General features: G+C 41.1%; 1 protein-coding gene across 1 annotated transcript in view; it reads left to right on the top strand.

Annotated features, from left to right (window-relative positions):
• Nucleotides 1-14,885, top strand: part of crim1 (cysteine rich transmembrane BMP regulator 1) — a 65,514-nt gene that overhangs the window by 4,461 nt on the left and 46,168 nt on the right. The window contains exon 3 of the mRNA XM_022227454.2: nt 1,940-2,158. Coding sequence (XP_022083146.2) covers nt 1,940-2,158 — 219 coding nt within the window. The remainder of the gene's footprint in view (nt 1-1,939; nt 2,159-14,885) is intronic.

Below are 14,885 nucleotides of genomic sequence, written 5' to 3'. Positions count from 1 at the left end.
GCCGAAGTATTCAGCAAATGCTAGAGGAGTGTAAACAATGGGTGAAACAAAGACACAACAATTTATTGGCGGCCTCGCCCGTGATGAAGGTCAAGTTTCTTTGCCAGCTTTGGAAATGGAGACTAATAACTGTGGAATGCAGAGGAGGCGAGAGGGAAGAGAATCGGAAAGCTGAGATGGCTGGGTGCGATTGAGGCAGGCCTTTTAAGGAGTCTGGTGTCCTGAACCCCCTTGGCTGCTGTCGCCAGCGCCCCAGGGGAGAAAGGCTATCCCACACCCAGTCACTCTGACCATGCATTCTCAACACAGACCATTTCCCCTTTAAAAGTTGTTAAACTGTTACTTAGGCCATTTTAGAATTCAATCTCCAATGAGGCCCCATAGTTGTGAAACTTAAAGAAATTTCTAATGAAATGAGTTTTCTGCATTAATAACCAATTTGGGACACTGGCCAATTTCAAATAGATTTTGTCAGATGAGTTACATGTACATTTACATGTACCTGTGTTTAAATGAAACTCTCATAAATTTGTATTTGTTTCATACTCCAGGAGAAAGAGAAATATTGATTCATTGATAAAAACTGCACACAGAGGAATGAATAGACCATCTAATCATTGTTGTGCGTTACTACTGAGCTTGGGCAATGGTTAGACCAAGCATTAGGATCTTGATTCAGTTATGAATTCACTGCAACTGTAGTTTTGTACGGTATGTACAGTGTACATGTACATACACGTACAATGCATAAGGGCAATGAAGGGCTGACCACTTGGCCCTCCCAGATTTTTTCCAGCAATAAACTTTTCAGATTAAGCAATTACTCCAATTTGTGTTGGTGACCTAAGTACAGGTACTTAAGAGCTGATTACTTCTTACAGTGTTATTTAGGTTAAGTCAGTTGGATTCCTGGCTGTTGTTAATGGACCAGTAATTAATGCCACCCCAGAGTCTCATTGCCCTGTTTGTGCAACTGATTGGATTTCACACTTCAAAGATCAATAAACACAGATCTCCCATCCCGCCTACATGCATACTATGGTGTGGTACAGTGTACATACCCCCACAATTGCCAGCATGCTAAACAGCTGATGATTTTTTTTTCTGTACTTTCGAAGAAAAGTTATTGAATGCACAATAGCACAATGGATTGACATGATAAATAAAGATGTGCAGTATGGCACATGTGGGCTGCAGCCCCCAACAAGTGACCCTAGAGAAGGTTACTATTAAAATACCGTACTGTGAAGATTTTCAGTGAATCTGCCCTTCCTTTCCCAGCCACTTCCAGTAAAATTTTGAAACTTCCACCCCTAGGTGCTTTTTGAGCCCATGTTTTCACCATGCCCAATATTTTAGAAGGAAGTTTGGAGATTTCTTAATTAATGTTAAAGATTTATGAAAAAATGGGGTTTGTAAGTGATGAACGAGTAAAAACCGCCCATCCAAAATTGTTGGTAGAGCACTGGTACTGTCTACTGGAGGTTACTAACTACTAGTTCCAGTCAATTTCTGTGTTCAACCTGTGTGCATTATGAAATGAACCTGTTCAATTTCCCAGTGCTGATCATCCTCAGCAAAGCATAGCTGAAACATGCATCCTGCATGTACATGTACTCGTCAGTGTACATGTGCATGTACATTAATGACTTTATCAGTAACTGCAGTTTTAAATAACAACAGATGAACCCTTTTGTGGCCTTTCATGCAGTGTGATTTAAGGTTCAAAGTAACAAGGTTATATTATTGCAATACTGGGTACCTGTAAATGAGTATGCAACTTACATGTACACCACTCTACCATTACACCCCTTGAGGCCTTTTCAATTTAGGTTAATTTGAAATAATGAAACAGTTACTCATTTCAGTTTCAAGATGCAGTTAAAGACTTGCTCTTTTACATTTCCTGACTTGGAACTGTTTTTTATGCCCTGAACAGAAATGAAACCAGATCTTCGCATATCAGAATATGTTGGGTCTGGCTCCGGCCCCCAGCTTCTGGGTGTGCCGCAAGACTGTGAGAAACTTCACTCTGGCTGTAATATCCATCACGGTCTGTGTGAGTGCGACAGTGATGTACTGGGGTGTCAGAACCCTTTTCAGTTTGAGAGCCCGGAAGATTGTGCTGAAGCCTTGCAGTCTGGACACACGGAAGGAGGTAAGGCAGAAATAGTTAAAACAAAAATAGTTTATAACCACTTTTTTTTCGCAACAGTGTTCTGCTCGGCATCATAAAGATTTTAGCTGTGTTCGTGTGGATGTTTGACATCGGAATTTGACTCCTTTGTCCTTCAGTAAATTTCAGCAAAGTGTCTATATTTGTCGTACTTTGTTCCAAATGTTGCTTTAATTAAATTTGGAATTGTATAATATACTGGTACATAATGTAAGTTAAATCATATTTTGATATTTTCTTCAGGTTTCTCTTGTACATGTACTATGAGAGAAATACTGTGAATGATTCACTTGTCACTGTGCTCTGATGACTTCAGAGGTCTCCTTTATGATGTTTTTCCTGTTACCATGGAGTTATTGCCTGGATTATCTCAAGTTGTACCACAGCTTCACTGTGGATCATTGGCAGATCTGGCCGGCAGTGGCAATTTTCTTTTCCTGGGATGGCCTTGTACAACCACACTCTGAGGGATTCCCTCAAACATACCTGTGGCGAACCACAAGTTTATCTGTGGATGAGTTAATTTATTCCTGGGCTTGCCTTGGCAGTGCAGCTATGGCTTTGTTGACACCTGAGGTGTCGCTGATGGCTGTGCAGTGTGTGGCCCAAGATAAAGTTTTGGTCTTGTCTTGTAGCTTTTACAATGTGTAAATTGCATTCTTGCTTCAAACCTTTCTTGTTGACTTTTCTCCCCAATCTTATTATGGACCTCCATGTACATGTACACTTCCCTTACTTTTCTATAGGTTTCAGTTACTTGACAGTAAGTTCCATTTTCCTCTTTCATTAAATTAAAACACTGGCAGTAAAAAAAAAACAGAACCTTAGGCTGGCTGAAAAGTTGGATAAATGTTATAAAGAGTCAGGCAGCAAGTTTATGGTTATTTCTCAGTCAGTAAGTCATTCTTTCACACGTTTTATTATTATCAAATTGGCACTCCCTGTTCCTCACCCAACTTTTTTTTGCTGTAGGAAAAAATTGGGTGTGGCGTCCACATTTGAAACTTATGGCAGGACACATATTTGCCCATTCTTATACTTCCTGACCAAGGATGCCTTGATTGTCGCAATGTAGGTTTGTATATATAGACACCAAATTTCAACTGAATGAACATGCATCGATCGATTGGGTAACAGAATTTATACTTTAAGCTTCACTAGAGTTAACTACAGTAAAATAATGAAATTTATACACAGAACCTTTTTAATGGCTCGTCATTGATTTAGTATGAAAGTGCTATGGTTGCCATTGTGAAGTGAGTTGAAAAGTATTTTTCAAGAGCATTGATTTTGCAAATGAATGCCTGATGCATGATGATGTTGGGACACTTTCTTGCATGGCAATGTTGATGACTGCAGCACAGTTACTGTCATTTGTAAGCAATTTGTCTGCCGGTAAAGTGTACTGATGTCCACATCTGTTTCCCTCAAGTCTACATAACTGCCAAATCTGTTTCCTATCCAGCCAATCATTAGTCTTAGCTTGATGGATGGGGGCACTTTGTGACATAATCCCACTCCAGTGTGACTTATTCTTGTCCACAATAACCAGTCCTTAATTGCATCTCACCACAGTCCCATGATGGTCAAGTGCCCAGTTTAGCTGGTCTCAGTTGCAATTGACATCACATTATTTATCCAGAGATGCCAGTTGTGAAGATTCCCCCTGTGTCCTCCTGTCTGCCACAGACCAATACATCACTAGCTATTCTTAGCGTCTGCTTAGGCATCTCTAGAGAACTACTGTAAGGGTTCAGGATGACAGATGACATCAGATGGCTCCACTAGATAGACGGTGACTACCAAGTCAGCAGTATTATAACTCTGCATGGAGGAAACAGGCAGCATGGGTATTGCGGTATGGCAAGTCAGGCAGGTCAGGGGAAGGCCACCCCAAGAGAGAAGAATTGCCTTGGTTTCCAAGAAGATCTGAAACAATAACATGTTGGTTGTCTCCGTTTTGTATTTATTGAGAGATGCCCTGTCTAAACAAAGTTTGGAAGCAGTGTCCACCTGTACATGCATGTAGATATCCACCGGTACATCTTTCCTCCTCGTCATAATTATCTCAAGAAAGGATACTGTGTTCAATTGGGTGTTTAGTAAAAGTTACATTTCTCTTATACTGGTAGGTGAAACAAAGAAAACAGGATTTGGGGATTCTTAGTAAGCCCTGTTGCAAAGTTGGCTTCCAAGGCATTTCTGAATGGTTTTCATTTGGGCAATGGAAAAAATAGCAGCAATGTGAGTTATCCCAAGGATTTTGTTCAATAAGTAATTCGTGGAGTTTCAACAGATGGACATATTCACCGTGGTTTTGTGTATATTAGTATATGTACATACATACATGTACTTGACATACATTTTGTTTGTATTAACTCATCTGTGACCATCCAAATACTGAAACTCATACCGGTACATGTAAATCATAGCTACAAACCACCAGCTCAGGAAATTGAAAAACCAACCTGATTTGATGAACTTATTAGTGGACAGGAACATCTGTGTACCATGTACATGTACATGTACCATGTACATGTACCATGTACATGTACCATGTACCATGTACCATGTACATGTACATGTACATTACATGTCAATTAACTGGGCAAGACTGGCTTACTGGTAGGATGATTGAAATGGCCAACTTTATACACAAACATGTACTCGTACAGACTACAGTACATGTACATGAACCTAGTGTACCTTAGTTTTTGTACATCACAATAAGGCCTTTTCCCACTAGACCAAATCTGGGAGGGGGTGGCCCTGGGGTGACGCAGGGGTAAAATAAGCTAGTTTCCCACTTTAAATTCTCACTACCCTCGCCCCCCCTGCCACCTCCCAGAGATTACTCTTTCCCTGGAGCGAGTTCAACCCTGCTTGGGACCAGGGTTGAAATTTTTTAACCCCAGGGCGAGACGCTTTCCCCAGGGTGAGAAGAGGAGTGTGAACCGGGTGGGGAGGGGGCCAGTTTGCCATGGGGAAAACAACGGCACAAAGGTCACCAACAAGAGTGCCAGGAATTTAGGAAACGTTGACGCTGATGGTCCATTAACATTGGGGCAGTTTGTTGACACTTTTGACAAAGAAGAGTCACTTGCCTTTTCTCATTGTCTCTGCCGCTATATCTTTTTATCTCATGAACAAATGGAAAAGAAATAAACAAACTGCTTTACAAGTATCATCGGTCATGTCGATCCCACTGGCAGGGCCAAGTTTTTCTGGGAAAATCTCTGCCCACTTCTGCTCTGTGCCGCAAAGTCCTGCATGCGCACTAGGTTACAAGCGTAAGCCCACCCAACAAATGTGAAACGATGGGACCGATCCCCGGGGCAAACTCACCCCCTCCCCCCAGAAGAGGTATGGTTTTGGAAAAACAAGTGTGAATTGAATCTGGGTTGAACTTGGGGGTGGGGGGAGATGAAATACTAGGGGTCACTCTGGGGCAGCCCTGGGCCATCCCCGGGGCAAACTCACCCCAAGGATTCATTCTAGGGGGAAAAAGCTTTTACATGGGTGCACCAGTATTACATGTAGAAAGAAAGTTGGTTTTACGAGGGCGTGGCGTATTGCCAGAACACACGATTTGCAGATAAGGAAGATTTACACTCGCAAAGTGTGCTTCACTGAACCAAATGATGGTGACAAGTTTGAGTCCATGGTGTTAACAAGTTTCACTGGGCCAACATGTATGTCTTATTTCGTCACATGTACATGTACATGTGTATGTAACATGTACTGGTACATGTAGGCCTACATTTTATTATGTCACACTGGGTTGTGTTCATGTGCATACTGAGGAGGAACTGAACCATGTAAAAAAATGTTCAGTGTGCCTAGGCTGTGCGAAGGTCATTGCATCCATAGCCATACATGTACATTGCACATACCGGTATACATGTACATGTATGTGGTTAGTGTGGACCCTTGCCCAGCATAGTGTGAACCTGTCAATAGATCAAAGTGCATGTACATTCCTTGTAATCTCTGTCCACTAGGCATGATTAGTAGAAGTACACCATGTTGTGGCAGATTGCTACATGTCGGCCTACATTTCTCTTTTTCCTTGCTGTGAATGGTGACTGTAATGTAGGGCTTGATAGGTACAGTAGATTTATATTATTGGACGGCTATTGTGCACTCATGTTTGCCCTTGTAAGGTAATGCACTTTGCTTCCCATTGTTATCCTGTCAGTTTTGGTGGCACAATGCAGAAAAGTGCATGTTATTTCTCCCTTTTTTCCTGTGGTTGCTTTAGCAAATCTGCCCATAGGGTGCGTTGACAATGAGCAACGCGGCGGATTTCGGCTGGACATTTGTGTTTCTGTACAAGTTGAACTTTAAACAGTGGAAAACTGAACTACTTGATGTGGTGCCCGCCATGCCATTCAGTGAAATTCTATTTAGTTGTTGGGGTGAGAAAAAAAGTGAAGGGAGACACTTAAAAATCATTAAGTAAAAAAATATGATAGGCTCACATGTAAAATACCACTACCGTATATACCGGGACCATGATGAAACTTGTCATTGTGAAACATTTGGGGTGAATTGAAGTTCATGTTTTGGTGTATTGATTGGACCTGCACATTTGGTGAAACTTCCCTCGCACGGAGAAGACGAGGCTGATCAGGCTGACTTTTGCTGGGCAAATCAGCCGTCACTTTAAAATGTAAATGTTGTGACTATGGTCTATTTGCACAGCCCCACCACTACCTGCCCGTACATGTAATAGTGCAGTGATTGAAACATCTTGGTATGTCCTTTGAGACTAGGCGCCCTTATAAGCTGTTTGCAATGGGACCTGCCTGGTTTAATTTGGTCTGGGATCAGTCTAGTCTGGTGCTTCTTTTTTTGCTGAAGTTGACTTGCATTATTGTAGAATACGCCTATTTGATAGGTTTTTCACCCAACTAGAGCAGCTGGTACATGCACTAGGTACAACTGTATATTAGATGTCAGTAATGCAATGGCTGGCGTCAGCTTTCTTACGAGCTGTTTTCATACATGTACATGTAAATCGAAAGCTCAGGAGTTGACTTTTTAGAGGTACATGTAGGTTTGTGTAAGGAGGAATGGGGATGTTTGAAAACGAAGTGGGCAATAGGAAGGAAATTGAAAATCTATGCAACATGTTGACATGTAGTGCAGATTTGGCCATAAACTTGATTCACCAAAGCCATCTTTTTTTTGGGAGCAAGATAAATGTTCATTGTGCTCTGACAAAAGTTACAGGCTGGCTGCTACCGGTACTTGCAATTTTCCCAGGATTTGGACTGGAATCGTTACCCCGAATCATGTGTACATGTACATCTGTTGGGCCGTAGTTCACCCTTCAACATCTCCCCTAAATTTGATAAACATACTTGTTGATTTTATGGAATCAGCTATGGCCATATTTCATGACAAGAGTGACAAATTCCTCTGTGGAATGTGGAGGAAAACACTCCACAACAAAAAAGATATGACCTTGTTAAGGGTGTTTACAGGGGCAGTAAATTCCATCCAAATGGACTAAGCAGAGCAGAAATTTAGAGACTGCTGTATTGAATTTTTTTACTCAAAGGAACCGTGAGTTGATATTTTAAATGATAAGTCGCATACCACCATGCATGTAGTTGTGGCCCATATTTCATTGTCCAATGAACAAAGTAGTTGGCCTATTGGTTGTATAGCATTAAAAAAAAAGTTATGGAGGGCAGTTTGCCACGTTTGAATTGGTTACATAGTGGCTACATCTTCAGTTACTGCTGCTTGCACTCTATGGAGACAAGTCAAAGACAACTCTGCTCATTTTTCACATGGCCTTAGATGCATTACATGTATCCTTGAACCTGTTCAGTATGTCTGACTAACTGTGCTGGACATGTACATGTAGCCACGACTAAAGATCGTACAGCACAGTGTAGCGGCGCAAGATGGAGAACTTAACCGTGAATATGCGTAAAACGTTGTAATCGCATGGACGCCATTTAGGTTGGACTAGGCCTACATGGATGCAGTGCATGTTAATGTACAGGCACGGTCACCGTGACAGGCACGCAGGCCTGGTACATGTATGCCTCCTCTAGCTCCTGTGCAGTATCGGGCACACTCAAATGGCACCCATGGTGATACCACCTTGTGGCACTGTACCCATCTTTGGCCACCATATATTATAGGTACTGGTATTTATGGTGTACCTGTACATGTAAGTTCTATGTACCGGTACTTTTTGCATGTAATGAATGTACACGTATGTACATCTGGTTCCAAATAATTTTGAAGTCACAACTCGCTTGCTGCATACAGTGAGCAGGAATTACAGAAAGCAGTCTTGTTCAGTTCAGGGCACCGTGCATGCTGTGAAGTCTTGTCTGGACTTGGTGAACTTTCAGATGGAATGGAAGTCAGCAAATGTTAGGTGGAATGACTCGAGACAATATGCTGCCGGGCGTTATCTCAAATATGGAGTGACGTTCTTTTTACTGTCTGCTACAACTCTCTTTGTTGAAAACACAAAGCCAGACTGAAAGGCTTGGTGTAAGTAAAGTCCAGACTATTCAGTGGACTTTTAAGCTTTTCTCCCCAAATGGAATCAGTGACGGGTGTCATAGTTTTGTTACGTTCCCAAATGATAAATCTATTTCTTTTGGGGGGGAGATTACTTGTACTTCATCTTGCATTATCTGACAGTTCTTTTGTTATTTTACAGTACAATGTGGTGTGTGTAAGCAGTGAGAGATACAATTTCATGGACTTGGTTCCATTATGTTCTCCCATAAGACATGGAATCTGTTCAGTCTAGACTTGAGTAATACCTTTTTCCCTCTCTCTGGAAACCACAAATTTGTTCTGGTTCACAGTGTCCCATTGACCTACACAGTGCACTGTACTGGTGCCTGCACTTGCGGTTACTGATTACCGGTACATTGCTTGAAAGATTGGGAATCCTAGTGTATAGTTTGGCATGAAACCACCCAGGTAGTGCATTTATTCAAGTTCAGTGGCTGAAGTTGTGAGAGCTGTCTTTACACCTACCAGACAGTCTTGTTGAATAGGCATTTTGAAGAAAAGGAGTTTTTTAATTTAATTGGTGGCTGTTGATGCTTCCAGGGGAGGGAGGAGGGTCAAGAAGGAGCGACTTGTTTTTTTTGTAAAAAATAGTGAGGAAAATGTACTTGTAGGTCTCTGTCGGTGGAGGGATCTGTTGCGTTTCCTTCCCAAAAAGTATACACAAAGCCTCAGAATTCAGTTTTATATCTCTAAAAGGTCATAAAGGTTAAATAAAAACCGTCCAACATTTTGGCCCCTCCAAAAAAAAATAAGTTTGCCCCCCTAAAGATCTGGTTTTGGATCAGCCCTTGTTATCAGCTGTGTGAAATCTGCTACAAGAACATGTACATGTAAATGAGACAAATCATATTTCAGTAAATGCCAAGTACACATATGAAGTGCATGTACTGGTGGGCCTAGCTGGTACCCATTCGTGTACCTAAATTTAAACATTTGTAGTCAATGTATCGGTACAGCACAATGAAAGATTTGTTATTGCTAAATCACTTAGGCCTACACAACATTGGAGGCATTCCAAGAAGATGTTATTAAAAGAATGTTACGCACTAAAGAAAGATTTTAGTACAACACTTCTCAGAACTTGTGCCTGGGCACTGCATGGGCAGATAAGGGAAGAGTGTTCATATAATCAGCCCCTTTTAAATTGATGACCTTTCCAAAGAATTCTGGAGCTGAAAACATTTCGCTTCACTTTGAGTATTAAGGGTACTGTCCATGTAGTAAGTAACTAAGGTTGTTCTAGCTTTAGAAGCTTTCATTCTTTTTGCTCAGTAAATAAATGCATGTACCTGTATCGTGAAAGTTTTCAAACAACAGAAAGTAAATGGCTGAGACCACCCAGTGGTGAATCTGAAAATCTTCCCAGTCACCTAAGCCCACAATTTTATGTTTAGCTACTTTGTTTTGTTTCTCTTCGATAAAAGATGTAGTGTAAGTTGCTTGTTCTAATGCAGTCTCGTATGCATGTACATGGAAGTTTTAAAAGAAGGACTGTGGACTCATGCTTGTGGGATGGACGTACATTGTACATGTACACGTAATGTAGGCACACATTTTTGTTTGGGTCTGTATCGTAGAATTAAGTTATGAAGAGTAGTAGTCCTAGCCGTAAAAATGCTGACGTAATAAAGGTTTTTAAATGCAGTTGTTATATTAAGCAGTGCATTCAAGTGATGCATGTCAGCATTTTTCCAACTTGGTTTACCTTGCTAACTACCGGTACTGCAAGGGCATGCAATGAAATGGGTTGTCGGCTCCATTACGTGTACATGTAGGTTGCGTGGGTTTCCTCCAGACATCACTTAGGGCAAGGGTTCCTCTCCGGGCCACATCTGAACCTGACATTTCCTTCCATGTGTCTTTGACAGATACTTGGCAGGATTTTTCAGCACAGTCATTGTACCGCTTGGCCCATTATCATGAGAAAAAGTATGCAGTAAGCCAAAAATACAGCCCACTCCACGGGAAATGGCCCTTGTAAATCTTTGATATGATTTTTTGTAATCTTTGAGTCCCAAGTTGGACTGGCACGCAATGACCCAGTCACCTCTAGGAATTTCTTAGTGTCCAGCAGAGCAGTAATTTCTGGTACTGTACGTCTGCATTGCAAGTTCACCTCATGCGTTAATTAACGGTAACTCTAAAAGGCATTTTTTGGAATCCTGCAAAATCTTTCTACGTGGAGGAAACCAGTGGCCCAGTTTCTTTGTACTAGTACATGTACCTAACGTTCAAGGGGCTCATGTAAAGTAGAAGTGGTTGGACTTCACATCTTGTAATCTCGGAAAATCCTCCAAAATCTCATGGTAGATGTTGGAATTAAGGATCAAGGGTAGGGTTGCCGTCATTTTGAGGCTATGGGGAAGATGTTAAACTGTAAGATGGACAATGCCGGACTACATGTCATCAAGGTAAGAGTTCTCAATTGGGCCATTGGGGTGGTCCAGATGATTTTTGTTATCCTGCTTCAGGCTTCTCTCTTTAACTGACCCCAAATCGTCTTCGCAATGGTCTCAGTTAAATTGTTATTATGGTAGATCATCAATCATCCATTTTGCTGCCTGGGTCAGTTTCCGGACCCCCCTCCCCCTACAAGTGAACAGTGCTTAAGGATGCCCAAATGACCGAGCTTGCTGAACGGCCATTGTCAGGACAGTAACAATGGCTCAAGCCCCAGTGCCTGCATGTGCACAGCAATGTATGGGATATAAACATGTACATGTAGTTACATGTATGGGACTTGTACAGTACTGTACATTGGGGAGGCATTAATATGGGAATGAAAGAAATGCTAATCTGTTGCATCAACAGACAGCAATTAGTACAATGTTTAACTACCATACACTAGGTGTTGAGGCAGTAATGTGTGGAATGTGAATGTGACAATGACAAGGTACTTAATGCAGGACAGGGTTGATGTTAAGCATTTCAAGAACACTCAGTGTCAACAAATGACTTCAACAAGTCTATTTCAGTCTGAAAATTGATTTAATGTTAGTCATGTACATATGTAGTAAACTTCATGTGGTATTTGGACGTGTACGGTATGTACTTGTACATGTACATGTCGTGTGTATCTGGGGCCAATTTCATAGAGGTGCTTAAGCACAAAATCTGCTTTAGTGCGGAGAAAACCTTGCTTCAAAAAATAAAGTTTACCAGCTCAAACTCTATGTGATTGTCATGCTAACCAAAAGAGAGCTAAATACCATTCCAAAACAATATACATCACATGGAGTTTTGGCTGGTTACCTTGTTTATCAAGCAAGGTTTTCTTGTGCTTAAGCGGCTCCATGAAATTGGACCCTCCAGACTGGTTTTCCTGAATGTGATTGCATAGGATGACAGTACAATATACATGTATGCCGATGGTACCGGTATATGGTATGTAGTTGAACATACATGTTTATCAGCATGCCATACATGTATAGAGTACCGAAGTGTGACGTCACTGTGAACCAGTAAGCGCAGTGCAAACGAATGGAGTACGCGCGCGTGTTGGTTCGCGCACTGGTTGTTGCGCTAATGCCTTTTACACTCTAATTGTGCGCGTGACGTATTCACTTCGGTACTCTATACATTCTGTCGATAGGCCAATTTTCTTCATGATCTTACTAGATGTACATGTACTGGTACTCTGGTACATGTGATGGGCATTCATTGTACATGTACACATGTATGTGAATACATGTACAATGTATATTAAAAGAGGGCTACTCTAACTCTTTTCACACAACACCAAAAAAAGTCACCAGGTGTGGGAACTTTTCTCATGCTTGAGAAATCTTACAAAAGTGCCATCGTGTGAAAGGACACCAATTTTTAGAGTGACTAGCATTCCTGGTGAATCCTAGAGACATTTTTTTAGGAGATCTGGATGCATGACAAAACAATCGTGTGAAGGGATGTACAGGTTCCAATCTATTGTGCAATGTTTGGTGCAATAACTGGCATGGTGCATACCGTACGTGTGGAGATCATGGCACGGAATACTGATTACTGTTACATTTACAGCACATTCATGATCGAATTGATCCCTCTGTTGCTGGTTAACTTACATGGGACTGTTGTGCACTTGTCAGCCAAATATTAAACATCCAGCTTTGTCATGTTCATCTCCGTGCCAAGTTTCATCACAGATCACTTTGCCTGCTTTTAGGCCCACAGTGTTCAATTGAAAGAAATTTCCAATTTACAATACATGTACTGTACATGTACATGTAGATGGCAATATATGACTTATTTTGGCAGGGTTCCCGCGGCCTGGTAAAGTGAAAAAAAAGTGAAAAGTCATGGAAATTTGTTTTCATTTTCCAGACCTGGAAAAGTGATGGAACTGTTTAAAGATGATTAAAGTCATGAAAAAGTCATGGAATTTTTCAAACACTGTGTGTAATTTCTGTTATCAGAAATAAATGCATAAAATGCGTGATTTTTATTTGTAACTTTGAAAGTCTGAAAAGACCAAGATATTGCTTTATTAGGGCATGGATTTTTCATGCGTATACCAGCAATCCATTAAATTAACAATGCCATCTTAAGGAAGGTCAGTGTTACATGTATATTTACTGCTACATGCTTGTTTCATGTGGAAGGAAACGCAAAAGCGACCTGCGTGTGATCATAAGGTTAATAATTTCTACTCCAAAATTTTGTCTCAAGGCTGACAATTTTGTTTTTTATGGCTTGGTGTGGAAAGGGTTTTTATGACCAATCTGGTATTCCAGGTACATGTAGTTTTACTGGATGTATTGGTCTGCACTCTGCACAATGACACCTGGACTGTACATGTACTTGTCGCTGAAGTTTTCCTGAGCAGGAATTCTTACATGTACCTGTACTTGTACTGCCTATGTAGCGCTACTTGCATGTACCCGTAATGTGCAACTCTTTAAAGGTGACTCACTGTTTTTGAGAAAAAATTCTCACTGACAGACTCTTTGTGGCTCTGCACAAGTCTCACTAGTCAACCACTTACGTGTAGAGTGATTTTTACTTCCATATCTTTGAAAATTCATCAGCACTTGTTGATGGATATTAATTTTCTTTGCTGCTTACATTAAATGCAGTGGTTCTTGTTAAAAAATACATGTACCTGTATGTATGTACATGTAGGCTACAAGTTACAGATGTATACGTACCTGGTACATATGTATACTTGTACATTGAAACTTGCTTCATCTTGTCCACTCCTAGCTTTGTGGACCTGCAGTCAGAGCTCAATTTTATCGCCAAAATTTGTCTCCAGACTTTGGCTGGAAAGCAAGTCTGCATCGGCTGGGTAGAGTACCGTACTTGGTGGCTGCTGGGGATGGGCGGGACCCTCGGTCACTTCCTGTGCATTTTACCCACACAGACGGACAAAGCGAACATAAAAACTTGGTGGTTTAGGATTTGGTCTTAAGTCGCACAAATCAGATACAGTGGGCAGGTTCTGTTCACCCAGTGTCCTATCATGTTTTGTTACTAAAGGTTCCATTTCCGTTTCATGATCCACAGTGAACCTGGGCAGGCAGAACAAGCCCTTGAGGGTGTGACTGACATTTTCAAAGTAGTTCAGAAATTATGTTGGTCAGTTTTGCTGGTTCCCGCTTACAGTACATTTTCTGAAAGTGGAAATCACAAAATCTGCACATTAAAAAAAAGAGCTACATTTAGCAATAATGCCAACCTATTGCAAAGTATTGCTCAAAGAACCCAAAATACCAATTAGGAAATGATTTCAAAAACCAATTTTGTATCTTTCATACACAGAGATCAAAAGAGGGTTGAATTAAATATCGAAAATGAACACACAATAATTGCTTAACTGAAAAGGTGTTTTTCTCGAAAAGGTTGATATTTCATATTCATTGGTTCATCAGATATGCAACATTTGGTATGATCCTTCAGCTATTTCCAAAGTTCAGAAAACATGTTGCTGGAATCATCGGGCGTCCCCCATAGTCCTGTATCTTGGAGGGCTGCCAGTCCCCTTGCTGACATGGAGGGGATGGATACAGTGGACTAATTTATGGGTTATAATTTTCCCTGGAGTCCACCATCCTTTCCTGGATTGACTCACTTTCGTAAGAGGAAGGATCCTCTTGAGTTTGTAGGGAGTGCATCAGCCTTTACTCTCAATATGGACATCAGTCATCGCCTCCATGGGTTT

This window comes from Acanthaster planci, linkage group LG01, assembly GCF_054643075.1.
Source record: "Acanthaster planci isolate LZ-2023a linkage group LG01, COTS_SCS, whole genome shotgun sequence".
Taxonomy (NCBI): Eukaryota; Metazoa; Echinodermata; class Asteroidea; order Valvatida; family Acanthasteridae; genus Acanthaster; species Acanthaster planci.
Note: the sequence above shows the minus strand (reverse complement) of the source record. Positions and strands in the feature narration are given on the sequence as shown.